The sequence below is a fragment of the Oncorhynchus mykiss genome, chromosome 19, assembly GCF_057628025.1.
Source record: "Oncorhynchus mykiss isolate SJ-2025 chromosome 19, ASM5762802v1, whole genome shotgun sequence".
NCBI lineage: Eukaryota > Metazoa > Chordata > Actinopteri > Salmoniformes > Salmonidae > Oncorhynchus > Oncorhynchus mykiss.
The window spans coordinates 55866504-55880448 of NC_143040.1; the positions used below are offsets into that span (position 1 = coordinate 55866504).

Consider the following 13945-nt stretch of genomic DNA (forward strand, 5'->3'; position numbering starts at 1 on the left):
GTCTCGTTCAGCACTGATTAGCTTAAATTCATTTGTATCACAGAGCAGACGATGTATTGTATGAGATTTTTCAGTGCCGGGTTTAGGTTGAGACAGATGGGGGTATTCGTGAGGTTCCTCTGGGTACCCGCTCATGTAGAGGAGGTGAATGTTCTCGCCAAGCAGGCTCTCAAACATCCTAATGTTGACATGGAAATGTCAATCAGTAAATTCCAAAGCCAAGGGGTTAATAAGAACTGTGGTTAAAAACAAATGTCAAGAGTTGTGGAACAGGGAGGGAAAGGGAAGACCCCTGTATACAATTCAGGAAAAAGTGGGGACAGGGACGTCCTGGGGTCAAGCGATAAGGGTGGAAAGTGTAATCACAAGGCTGAGACTGAAACGCAAAGCTCAACAGCACATTGAAATGGTTAGGAAATCATCCAACTGGGAAGTGTGATCACTGTCAAGAGGAGATGGAAACTGTGGAACATGTACTATTTCAGTGCCAGCACTATTCAATGGGAGGGAAAGGGAGATATTGTAATTCGATTTAATAAGGAGTAACGGTATTCCAGAGCTAAGTTTAAGTGAATTGTGTAGTTCGTTTTTAATAAGACTAGAATTAATGGGTAGGGTTATTAGACCTTCCCTGTCTCTGGTTAACCGTCCAGTCGGTGGCGGTAATGTACCTTTAAAGTTGGTTGCCTACCGCCATATAAAATCCACAGAAGAAAGTGGGCTTTGGTTGTAATGGACCAATCACTAGTTTTGCAGGGGTCAATGGTTCGTGATTTTCCCGAAACGCGGGGGGCTACTGCTAAATTACACTAAGGCCGCCATGGCATTTCTCTTGAAAAATATACATTGCACTGTGAAACGCTGCTGACTATCAGACTGGCAGGCTGTGACTGAATGGTTGGTGCGGCAGGTAGCCTAGTGGTTAGAGCGTTGGGCCAGTAACCGAAAGGTTGCTAGATCGAATCCTCTTACGTTTAGCAACTTATTGGTTGTGAGAGCTAAAACCCCATTCATTGTTTTAATACGAAGTCAAAGACACTTAAGAAACCGTTTAGTTTATCTGATCATTAACTACTTTGATTGACTAGCTAGCGAACGTGACTGTAATGTGTTGACACAGGTGGACTGCAAGTGCTGCATGCGTTCATTCCGTTCTGGGATATCACAGGTATTCAGATTCCAATAGACTATGAAACAGGTGAGAGGAAATACCTTCACCATTCAGTGTTTTGCATAAAGGTAAAGCGCAACAGTGAAGAGAAACTCATCCATCCTGCCTGGCAATTTAGCCAGAGTTAGCTGCTTACTGGAGATGAAAACCTTAACGTTAGAGCAGAAGTTTATGTCTCATGAGTGTGTTCATAAATTCAATCTGGAGTGCGCTCTGGGTGTATATAAATCTAGAGCGATGTCAGATTGTCCGTTCGTAAATTCAGAGCGTTTCGCTCTCTAAACTTTCAGAGTGCACACTGGACGCTCTGGCGGGTTGATCCGGGCGTTCAGACCTCACAACGGCATCCAAGCTAACGTTGGATAGTTTACTTAGCTACTTAAATACTTCCAGACACAAATGAGAACACCTCACTGACCATTTTACCGTCCAAGCAGAGCTGGTTAGGCAGTTTTTATGTTATCCAGAGCGTTGATGACTAACTGCTGCTGGCAACAATTTAATTGTGTTTTTTGCCAACGTTTACTGACACCGGCCATATTCAATGGGTGTTAAACGTTGTTTGTAAATTCATCAGTTATTCTGTGCTCTGGCACGCTCAGGCGAGTGTTCTGAAATCGGAGTAGATGGCCAGAGTTAATTTACGAATGCACCCTATATTGTTTGCTTTGCAGAGAAGCACAGAGGATTCGCATTTATTGAATTTGAATTGGCTGAAGTACGTTTAATCAACCTCTATGCAAATATGCCATATTATGTTGGATATGGCCAGTAAACAAATGTGTGTGTATTGTAATGGCTCAGGGTTCAGCATGGACCGCCATCTAGTGGTTGTGGTGGACGGTCATTGGCTATCAAATCAAATGTTATTTGTCACTTGCACAGAATACAACAGGTTACGGTGAAATGCTCAAAATAATGATTGTGTAGTGAAGTTTTGCTCCAGCCACCCTAGTCAGACTGTTCTCTCTGCTACCGCACAGCAAGCGGTACCGGAGTGCCAAGTCTAGGTCCAAGAGGCTTCTAAACAGCTTCTACCCCCAAGCCATAAGACTCCTGAACATCTAATCAAATGGCTACCCAGGGGGCTTGATAGTAATCAGGGGCTCGATAGTAATCATTTCACTGTAATGTCTACACCGGTTGTATTCGGCGCATGTGACTAATACAATTTGATTTGCTGTGATTCTTTCATCCCCCAGTTCATCTTCCACAGGATGTTGCTGCTGCTATTGATAACATGGTGATTGAAACACTGTCTGCTTCTAAAGTCAGTTTGGTTTAACTAATAGACATTTGCATTATCCCCTGTTTTGGTACTATGTACTCTGAGACAGTGACTCTCATTTTTCAAAGGTGTGGTTTGAACCATTCTCTTTCATGCAGGTTTTCCCTCTGTATTATTGACAGAATGAGTCAGAGTTCTTTTGAAGAACCATCCGGGTCAACATCGCCAAACCTATGAGGATCAAAGAGGGCTCTTCTCGTCCAGGTGAGTGATATGCATTAGTCTCTCTATAAATACTTCAACTGCCCCATGGCTTTGACCTATAATGAAACCCCATTGATGTGATAAAACCGCTAACTTTATGCCATTTCCTCAGTTTGGTCAGATGATGATTGGCTGAAAAAGTTCTCGGGAACGACTGCCGAAGAGGCTGAGGTGACGGAGTCCACTGGAGAATCAGCCAAATAAAAAACAACAGATGCAAGTTGTGTGTGTGTTCCTGTCTGTCTCTGTGAGTGTAGTACATTGTGTAATAACATCTTATATTGTAAAAAGCCTGTCACAATAATATATTATCATTGATTGCAGAGTGAGCCCCCAGCCAAGAAGGGCAGAACAAACCCCCAGGTTTACATGGACATCAAGATTGGCAATAAGCCAGCAGGGAGACTGCGCTTCCTGCTCCGAGCAGACATTGCTCCTATGCCCGCAGGTATCCATGTTCCTCCTTGTTATAATGTATCAGGGACATTTCTGAAAATAGAACCCTGTCATTAGAGGAATATTTGGACTGTATCAAAAGAGATCATATGTAAAGCTGGAAAGATTCAGCCAATTAAGTTTCTCGAGTCTGCAGTTTGTCATGCCTGTTAAATAGAAGCAGCCTCCCTTAAAATCTACTACTCCTCTGCCCTGACATCTCCCGTAGAGAACTTCCTCTGCTTGTGCACACATGAGAAGGGCGTTGGCTTCAAAGGCAGCTGTTTCCACCATGTCATCCCACAGTTCATGTGTCAGGGAGGAGACTTCACCAACCACAATGGCACTGGGTGTAAGTCTATCTACGGGCGAAAGTTTGAGGATGAGAACTTTGTCCTCAAACACACTGCTGCAGGTGAGACATGTCCCTGTACAGCTGTAAATATGTCTGTCTGTGAATGAATGTGTAGAGTGGTGAGGAAGTGGATGATGCATTGCCATATTGCTCTTAAATGCAAGTAAAACTAAATGCATTCTCTTTAACTGATTGCTGCTCGCACCTACCCACCCGTCCAACATCACTACTCTGGACAGTTCTGACTTAGAATATGTGGACAACTACAAATACCTGGTTAGACTGTAAACTCACATTAAGCATCTCCAATCCAAAATTAAATCTAGAATCGGTTTCCTATTTCACAACAAAGCATCCTTCACTCATGCTGCCTAACATACCCTCGTAAAACTGACCATCCTACCGATCCTCGACCTCGGCGATGTCATTTACAAATAACCTCCAACACTCTACTCAACAAATTGGATGCAGTCTATCACAGTGCCACCCGTTTTGTCACCAAAGCCCCATATACTACCCACCACTGCAACCTGTACGCTCTCGTTGGCTGGCCCTCGCTTCATACTCGTTGCCAAACCCACTGGCTCCAGGTCATCTACAAGTCTCTGCTAGGTAAAGCCCCGCCTTATCTCAGCTCACTGGTCACCATAGCAGCACCCACCTGTAGCACCCGCTCCAGCAGGTATATCTCACTGGTCACCCCCAAAGCCAATTCTTCCTTTGGCCGTCTTTCCTTCAAGCGCTCTGCTGCCAATGACTGGAACGAACTGCAAAAATCACTGAAGCTGGAGACTCATATCTCCCTCACTAGCTTTAAGCACCAGCTGTCAGAGCAGCTCACAGATCACTGCACCTGTACATAGCCCATCTGTAAATAGCCCACCCACTACCCCATCCCCATACTGTATTTATTTATCTTGCTCGTTTGCACCCCAGTATCTCTACTTGCGCATTCACACATATATATATATATATATATATACTGCACATCTACCATTCCAGTGTTTAATTGCTATATTGTAATTACTTCGCCACCATGGCCTATTTATTGCCTTACCTCCCTTATCCTACCTCAGTGCACATACTGTATATAGACTTTTTCTACTGTATTATTGACTGTATGTTTGTTTATTCCATGTGTAACTCTGTTGTATGTGTCGAACTGCTTTGCTTTATCTTGGCCAGGTCGCAGTTGCAAATGAGAACTTGTTCTCAACTAGCCTACCTGGTTAAATAAAGATGAAATCAAAATAAAATATGCAGATTTGAATGAGTATAGTTTCTGATCACATGAGGATAAATGCACCTCTCCTCTCCTCGTCTCCTTCTCAAACCCATTGGATGAGAAAGCCAGAGGTCGCTACCCTTTTAACTTTCTCCTCCAATGGGTTTTGAGAAGGAGACTATGAGAGGGGATGCGAGGAGTAGGCAATTGAGATTCTCCCATGGAGGGGAAGTAGGGTCCTATATGTTGTTACAGACTGTGAAGAAGTTGTGTACCAAGACTCATGTCATGTTGTCTGTCACCACACGCAACAAGGAACAAAAGAAGGCAAGACCAAGCAGAAAGTGATCATTTTAGACTGTGGAGACTATGTTTAACTTGAAGCACAGAAGAGTGACTGTTGTAGCTGAGTGTGTGACTGTATGTGTAAAAAAATATGCAGTGTCAGACTGAAGAATGGTAAACTGCTCAGTTTTTATCATGTACTACACATGTCCATGACTCATCTGCTGTACATGGATTCTCCCTGTTCTTCCCACCTTCTCTGTGATGTAAATATTACAATAAACACTTGTTTTATAATAAACATAAACAACTGCTGTATCAACGTCACATTTTCCAAATTGTAAATAAAACGTTTTCTTCGTTGATACAGTATAGGACTGTATAGTGAATCTGTCTTTTAGGATTTTTCATTCAAAATGTACCCCAGCATTTCTAAGAAGTTGCATTATATATTCGATCATTTAAGTTTATGGGTCTTCAATGAAAAAAAAAAAAACTCGATATTTTTGACTAACGGTCTGAAATAAAGCCTATGACCAGCCGCTCCACTCTGAATAACATTTAAATGACCGGCGAAAACACTCCGTTCGATGGTTCGTTCACGAGCCACACCTGGATAAATGGAACGTTGTACCGTAACGTCGTTATGTTAATTCCTTTCTGAAATCTTCATAGATTTTCATCTGTGGGGCGCAGTAAAACCATATTTCTCCATTACGATACGAACTGCAACTTTCCCGACGGAGTTTATGGTCCTTTCTATATAAAGTCATTTTGAAGTGTAAGTACATTTATTTGTTTAGATTCCCACCTGCGAATCAATAGCTGTACTATAAGGTTATTATATAAAGACTGCGAGAGATCAAGTTTGGGTCCTTTTTGATGATTGCAGTGATTGCATTTGAGACAATTTTTCTCAGCAGAGCACTGACTAGAATCAACAATTAGGAAATAAACTAGTTTCCACAGCCTAACTGTGTTATAAAAACTATAAATGTGTCCGGTATTAATGTTTAGGCCTACTATGAATGCAATAGTTAGTGTCTTCAGAAAGTATTCAAACCCCTAGACTTTTTCCACATTTTGTGTCACAGCCTGAATTTAACATTTAATCAATTGATGTTTTGTCAGTGGCTTACACACAATACCCCATAATGTCAAAGTGGAATTATGTTTTTAGGATAATTCACAAATTACAAAAAAATGAAAAGCTGAAATGTCTTGAGTTGATAAGTATTCAACCCCTTTCTTATGGCAAGCCTCAAATAAGTTCACAAGTAAAAGTTTGCTAAAGTCACATAAGTAACATGGACTCTGTGTGCAATAATAGTTTTTAAACATGAGTTTTGAATGACTACCTCGACTCTGTACCCCCCACACACACAAGTATCGGTAAAGTCCCTCAGTTGAGCAGTGGATTTCAAACACAGATTCAACCACAAAACCAGAGGTTTTCCAATGCCTCTCAAAGGACAACTATTGGCATATGGGTAAAAATGAAAAAATCCATTGAATATCCTTTTGAGCATGGTGAAGTTATTAATTACACTTTGGATGGTGTATCAATACACCCAGTCACTACAAAGATACAGGCGTTCTTCCTAACTCAGTTGTCAGAGATGAAGGAAACCGTTCAGAGAATTTACCATGAGGCCAATTGTGATTTTGAAACAGAGTTTGGCTGTGATAGAAAACTGAGGATGGATCAAAAACATTATAGTTACTGCACAATACTAACTCAATTGACAGAGTGAAAGGAAGGAAGCATGTACAGAATAAAAATATAATAAATATGCATTATGTTTGCAACAAGACACTAAAGTAATAATGCCAAATCTACACTTGAGTTGCTTACCAAAAATACAGTGATTGTTTGTGAGTGGCCCAGTTACAGTTTGGATTTAAATATGCTTGAAAATCTATGGCAAGACCTGAACATTTTTGTTTAGGGCAAATGTTGCACAATCCAGGTATGGAAAAGTCTTAGAGACTTACCCATAAACTCACAGTTGTAATCGCTGCTAAAAATGATTCTAACATGTATTGACTCTGTTTTGTTTACAAATGACATTATTGCGCATTTTGTGTAGATCGTTGACAAAAAAATGACAATTAAATCAATTTTATTCACACTTTGTAACACAACACATTTTGAAAAGGTCAAGGGGTGTAAATACTTTCTGAAGGCACTGTAACTTGCTACTCAACAGAAATCCTGTCATGTGTTTTTAGGACATGGGGGCTTTTATCATCCTTAATATATTAACTTTATCATTCAATTTAATTTTAAAAGAAGACCGCAAGTGTGATAATAGCTACCAGTTATTTGGTTGGGAATGACTTTTTACACTTGGGAAAACAGGTGACACCAGTTGTTTGCGTCCTTTTGTTCACTCATACTCAAAGGCCTAATCTTTTCCCCACTTCCTCTCTCTTTTTCTAAAGATCGCTGAAAGTGAAGAACACTCCAGAATTTTACCTGAGATCTCAACCAACAGTTGAAATAGTTTCTCGCACTAATTATTCCGTAATAACTTTCGTCAGGGAGGTAGATTGTGAGTCAGTCTCACAATGAACTGGGCATTCCTCCAGAGCCTCCTCAGTGGGGTGAACAAGTACTCCACGGCGTTCGGCCGCGTGTGGCTGTCCGTTGTCTTCCTCTTCAGGGTCATGGTGTTTGTCGTGGCAGCCGAGAATGTGTGGGGCGATGAGCAAAAAGACTTCACGTGCAACACGGCCCAGCCTGGCTGCCACAACGTCTGTTACGACCACTTCTTCCCTGTGTCCCACGTCCGCCTGTGGGCCCTGCAGCTCATCTTCGTCACATGTCCCTCTCTCCTGGTGGTAATGCACGTAGCCTACAGAGATGAACGTGAGCGTAAACACACACTAAAATACGGTGAGGGCTGCCAGAAAATCTACATGAACACCGGTAAGAAGCGTGGAGGGCTGTGGTGGACCTACGTCCTGACCCTGGTCTTCAAGGTGGCTGTGGACGCCACCTTTGTGTATTTAATCTACCATATCTACGAGGGCTATGACTTCCCCTCCCTCATCAAGTGTGAGCAGAAGCCCTGTCCCAACAAGGTGGACTGCTTCATTGCTCGCCCCACTGAGAAGCGGATCTTCACCATCTTCATGGTGGTCACCAGTCTGGCTTGTATCCTGCTCTCCTTCTTGGAGATCCTGTACCTGGTCGGGAAACGCTGTAAAGAGGTCTTCACCCGTATGCACAAGAACTCACCCTCCTCCACCATCCAGCCACGCCAGATGGCCATGGCTACCTCCCTGGTGGTTGGTGGCAAGAATGGAATGCAGTCCAACTCATTAAAGCTGCCCTCAATAAAGCTACCCAGCAAGGATACCTCAGCCCCATCTTATAGCGTTGTCGTGTATGCCTGAGGTAAAGACTGGTCAAAGACATTAGAGACTGAATGAGAGAATGCAAAGAAGACATAAGTATGGAGACAATGGGATATATCTTCCATTTCTCTTCAGGCCCTCACTGGGCTAGAGAGTACCTCACTGCCATTCAAGACTGTCTTCTCATTGCCTGAGCTACAATGGAACTGGATGGCTCTTGACATTCCTGGATAAATTGTTTACCTACCATTCTGTCATTGACCGGGTAATTAAACAAATCAATTAGTCACTTTAAATAAAATATCCATCATTTACAGAGGAAAGTTTCACGCTAGGGCTGGGAAATGTAATTTATTCTTATGTTATTTGTTCGCTGTCTACCACACCTCACAACTTTACCAGTGCTATTTTTATGAAAGGACTCAACCATTGCCACACCGTGCCCATACCACTGCTGTTCTTATGCCCTCGAGAAGTTGTTTTCCCTGTCTCATCCTTCATTACGAATGGCAGAGACTGCATCAGGCTTTGTTGGGAAAAAGATGAAGCAAAGAGCAATGTATTTTCAGACAATTAAAAAGATGTAATTTCTTCTATGGACTTTGAGAGTATTTTTCTGGTCATACTGATGTTAGTCCATTAGATATGCACAAACATGGCTTGAAAAATGAGTATGGCTATTCTGTGTTTATGCTTATTGCATTGTATATTCTAAAATACATACACTCTGCATAAAGCCAGTAGAGATCATGATTTTAGTGGGTTTCTGTAAGCTGTTGATGAAACTGTGTATCTCAAAATACATGGATGTAAACATATTTGGGGATATTTACAGTGTCTTCAGAAAGAGTTCATACACTTTTACTTGGTTCATATTTTGTTGTGTTACAACCTGAATTCAAAATGTATTAAATCGTTTTTTCTCTCACCCATCTACACATAATACCCCATGATGACAAAGTGAAAACGTTTTTAGAAATTTTAGCAAATTCATTGACAATTAAATACAGAAATATTCAATTTACAGAAGTATTCACACCCCAGATTCAATACTTTGTCTTCTGGATAAGTCTCTAAGAGCTTTCCACACCTTGATTGTGCAACATTTGTCCATTATTCTTGTCAAAATTCTTCAAGCTCTGTCAAATTAGTCATTGATCATTGCTAAACAAACCATATTCAGGTCTTGTCACAGATTTTCAAGTAGATTTAGGTCAAAACTGTAACTAGGCAACTCAGGACCATTAACTGTCTTCTTGGTAAGCAACTCAAGTGTAGATTTGGTCTTGTGTTTTAGGTTATTGTCCTGCTGAAAGGTGAATTAATCTCTCAGTGTCTGGTGGAAAGCAGACTGAACCAGGTTTTCCTCTAGGATTTTGCTTGTGCTTAATTCCATTCCATTTATTTTTTATCCTGAAAAACTCCCCAGTTCTTAACGATTACAAGCATACCCATAACATGATGCAGACCCCACTATGATTGAATAAATGGAGAGTGGTACTCAGTAACGTGTTGCATTGGATTTGCCCCAAACATAATACTTTGTATTCAGGACAAAAAGTGAATTGATTGGCCCCATTCTTTGCAATATTACTTTAGTACCTTGTTGGAAACAGGATGCATGTTTTGGAATATTTTTAACATACAAACAAGAGACCATACTCATTGTGAGAGAAACGCCCCTATACAGTACATTTTTCTATGATGTCACCTGTGTTAATTCGTTACAGGCAGTATTCAAATGTTTTTTCTTAGTTCAGAGACTTAGATAAGGATCAAGACCATGAAAAGTCCCTTAGCATTGAATTTCCCATTCAAAAGGAAACAGTCGTCTTAGCTGATTTCAAATCAAATCAAATTTTATTTATCACATGCACCGAATACAACAGTGAAATGCTTACTTATGAGATACTAAACCAACAATGCAGTTAAAAAATTTCAATTAAATAAAAATCTAGGTAAGAATAAGAAATAAGTAATTAAAAAGCAGCAGTAAAAATAACAATAGCGAGACGATACACAGTGGGGTACCGGTACAGAGTCAATGTGCGGGTGTACTGGTTAGTTGAGGTAATTTGTACATGTAGGTAGAGTTATTAAAGTTGTAGCGGTGTAAAAGAGGAGATGGGCAATGCAAATAGCCTCGATAGCCATTTGATTAGATGTTCAGGAGTCTTATGGCTTGGGGGGTAAAAGCTGTTTAGAAGCCTCTTGGACCTAGACTTGGCGCTCCGGGACCGCTTGCCGTGCGGTAGCAGAGAGAACAGTCTATGACTAGGGTGACTGGAGTCTTTGACAATTTAAGGTCTTCCTCTGACATCGCCTGGTGCAGAGGTCCTGGATGGCAGGGAGCTTTTCCACACTGATGTACTGGGCCGTACGCACTACCCTCTGTAGTGCTTTGCGGTCGGAGACCCAGCAGTTGCCATACCATGCAGTGATGCAACCAGTCAGGATGCTCTCGATGGTGCAGCTGTAGAACCTTTTGAGGATCTGAGGACCCATGCCAAATCTTTTCAGTCTCCTGAGGGGGAATAGGTTTTGTCGTGCCCTATTTACGACTGTCTTGGTGTGCTTGGACCATGTTAGTTTGTTGGTGATGTGGACACCAAGGAACTTGAAGCTCTCAACCTGCTCCACTACAGCCTCGTCGATGAGAATGGGGGCGTGCTCGGTCCTCTTTTTCATGTTGTCCACAATCATCTCCTTTGTCTTGATCATGTTGAGGGAGAAGTTGTTGTCCTGGCACCACACGGCCAGGTCTCTGACCTCCTCCATATAGGCTGTCTCGCCGTTGTCAGTGATCAGACCTACCACTGTTGTGTCATCTGCAAACTTAATGATGGTGTTGGAGTCGTGCCTGGCCGTGCAGTCATGAGTGAACAGGGAGTACAGGAGGGGACCTGAGCACGCACCCTTGAGGGGCCCCTGTGTTGAGGATCAGCGTGGCGGATGTATTGTTGCCTACCCTTAACACCTGGGGGCGGCCCGTCAGAAAGTCCAGGATCCAGTTGCAGAGGGAGGTGTTTATTCCCAGGGTCCTTGACACAAGTCATTTTTCCAACAATTGTTTACAGACAGATTATTTAACTTATAATTCACAACAGCAAAGGACCTTGTGAAGATGCTGGGGGAAACAGGTAAAAAAGTAACTATATCCACAGTAAAATTAGTTCTATATCAACATAACCCGAAAGGCTGCTCAGCAAGGAAGAAGCCACTGCTCCAAAACCGCCATAAAAAAGCCAGACTACAGGCCTCCCGGGTGGCGCAGTGGTTAAGGGTGCTGTACTGCAGCGCCAGCTGTGCCATCAGAGTCCTGGGTTCACGCCCAGGCTCTGTCGTAACCGGCCGCGACCGGGAGGTCCGTGGGGCGACGCACAATTGGCCTAGAGACTATCTTGTCTCATCGCTACAACTCCCGTACGGGCTCGGGAGAGACGAAGGTTGAAAGTCATGCGTCCTCCGATACACAACCAACCAAGCCGCTGCTTCTTTAACACCCGGAAGCCAGCTTGGTCGCAAATGGGTCTTCCAAATGGACAATGACGCCAAAGCAAACTTCCAAAGTTGTGGCAAAATGGCTTAAGGACAACAAAGTCAAGGTATTGGAGTGGCCATCACAAAGCCCTGACCTCAATCCTCTAGAAAATTTGTGGGCAGAACTGAAAAGGTGTGTGCTCCTCTGTGAGGAGGAATGGGCCAAAATTCACCCAACTTATTGTGGGAAGCTTGTGGAAGGCTACACAAAACATTTGACCCAAGTTAAACAATTTAAAGGCAATGGTACCAAATACTAATTGAGTGATTGTAAACTTCTGACCCACTGGGAATGTGATGAAATAAATAAAAGCTGAAATAGAATTCTCTCTACTATTATTCTGACATTTCACATTCTTAAAATAAAGCGGTGATCCTAACTGACCTAAGACAGGGAATTTTTACTCTGATTAAATGTCAGGAATTGTGAAAAACTGAGTTTAAATGTATTTGGCTGAGGTGTATGTAAACTTCCGACTTCAACTGTAGGTGTTCCTTTTGTCCAGGTGGGAAAGGGCAGTGTGGAGTGCAAAAGAGATTGCATTATTTGTGGATCTGTTAGGGCGGTAAGCAAATTGGAGTGGGTCTAGGGTTTCTGGGATAATGGTGTTGATGTGATCCATGACCAGCCTTTCAAAGCACTTCATGGCTACAGCCCGTGAATGCTACATGTCAGTAGTCATTTAGGCAGGTTACCCAAGTGTTCTTGGGCATAGATACTATGGTGGTCTGCTTAAAACATGTTGGTATTACAGACTCTGACAGGGAGAGGTTGAAAATGTCACTGAAGACACTTTCCAGTTGGTGAGCGCATGCTCGCAGTACACGTCCTGGTAATCCGTCTGGCCCTGCGGCCTTGTGAATGTTGACCTGTTTAAAGGTCTTACTCACATCGGCTGCAGAGAGTGGGATCACACAGGTTTCCGGAACAGCTGGTGCTGTCATGCATGTTTCAGTGCCGGGTATGAGTGCTGAGATTAGTCCCATATTAGCACTAGTGCATTTGTCACATATTAATGACAATCATTATATATGGGGATCAGAACATACAGTATGAGCAACACTCTAATTGTATAAGAGGACCGGTCCAATCACCAGTTTTATACGTTAGCCAGAGTGGTAGACGACCCTCCCAGTGGAGGAAATTTACCTGTCAGTCTCTGGGACAGGTGACTCCTCTGTTTACATGGAAATTAGAGATCATAAAAGGGATGATATGTGTAGTAAAGGTGAACACAGGGCTGTGAAGTGAAATCGAACAAGTTAGTCTCACTTTGTATTCCAGAAAGGGGAATTTCAGTTGTTCAATGAAGTGTATGTTTTTGTGTTCTGTAAAAATTAACTCTGTAATAATCAACCAGGAATCAAGGTTGGACCTGGTCTGTTGACACTATTCAACTATTCTGTTGACTCTATTCAGCCTCTTGAATCAGGACTTGTGGGTCTTTCACTGTGTAGACAAAGAAAATAACACACGTTGGCAGCAGGTAGACTGTACAGGATTCTCTTTTAGTTCTGCCCTAACTCCTCATTTTCCCTGTTAGCACTTGCCCCTGCTGTTTTCACTGTCTAATAGACTGTACAGACAGACACAGAACATTGTAGTCGTTTTCCTGTTCTCTCGGCGTGTGGAGACATGGTGTGCATTCTGTCAGGTGCACCCAGCAAACTGCCTGGACCAGTTCTCGAACTGGAGCGAAAAAAGGAACTCCCTGTCGCCTAAAGTGCATAAAATACAGGAAGTGTTGCCAAGGCAGATGTCTTATACACTGAACAAAAATATAAACGCAACATGCAACAATTTCAAAGATTTTACTGAGTTACAGTAAGGAAATCAATCAATTTAAATACATTCACTAGGCTCTAATCTATGGATTTCACATAACTGTGAATACAGATATACATCTGACCTTGTATTCCTTTTTTTGTGTTCCCTGACGAAGGCCATGCAGCCGAAACGCGTCGGTTTAAAAAAAACGTTGTTTCTATTTAACATGCCATACTAATAAAGGCATTTTAATCAATTACATGAAGAGTGCCCTGGTCCTACTTTCTTTTTGATGACAGATATACATCTGG

At 42.3% G+C, this 13945-nt stretch overlaps 2 protein-coding genes across 2 annotated transcripts; both read left to right on the forward strand.

Moving 5' to 3' along the window:
* Positions 1-894: 894 nt before the first annotated feature.
* On the forward strand, positions 895-6062 carry LOC110498369 (peptidyl-prolyl cis-trans isomerase E). Its single transcript, XM_090209707.1, is given in 9 exon segments — positions 895-910; positions 1121-1198; positions 1846-1889; positions 2388-2414; positions 2582-2663; positions 2776-2879; positions 2988-3111; positions 3328-3513; positions 6058-6062. Coding segments are annotated over 9 exon segments (666 nt in total).
* On the forward strand, positions 5435-8920 carry LOC110498023 (gap junction beta-4 protein-like). Its single transcript, XM_021574562.3, has 2 exons — positions 5435-5744; positions 7409-8920. The coding sequence occupies exon 2, from the start codon at positions 7535-7537 to the stop codon at positions 8363-8365; it is 831 nt and encodes a 276-aa protein (XP_021430237.3). The 5' UTR covers positions 5435-5744; positions 7409-7534; the 3' UTR covers positions 8366-8920.
* Positions 8921-13945: the final 5025 nt, after the last annotated feature.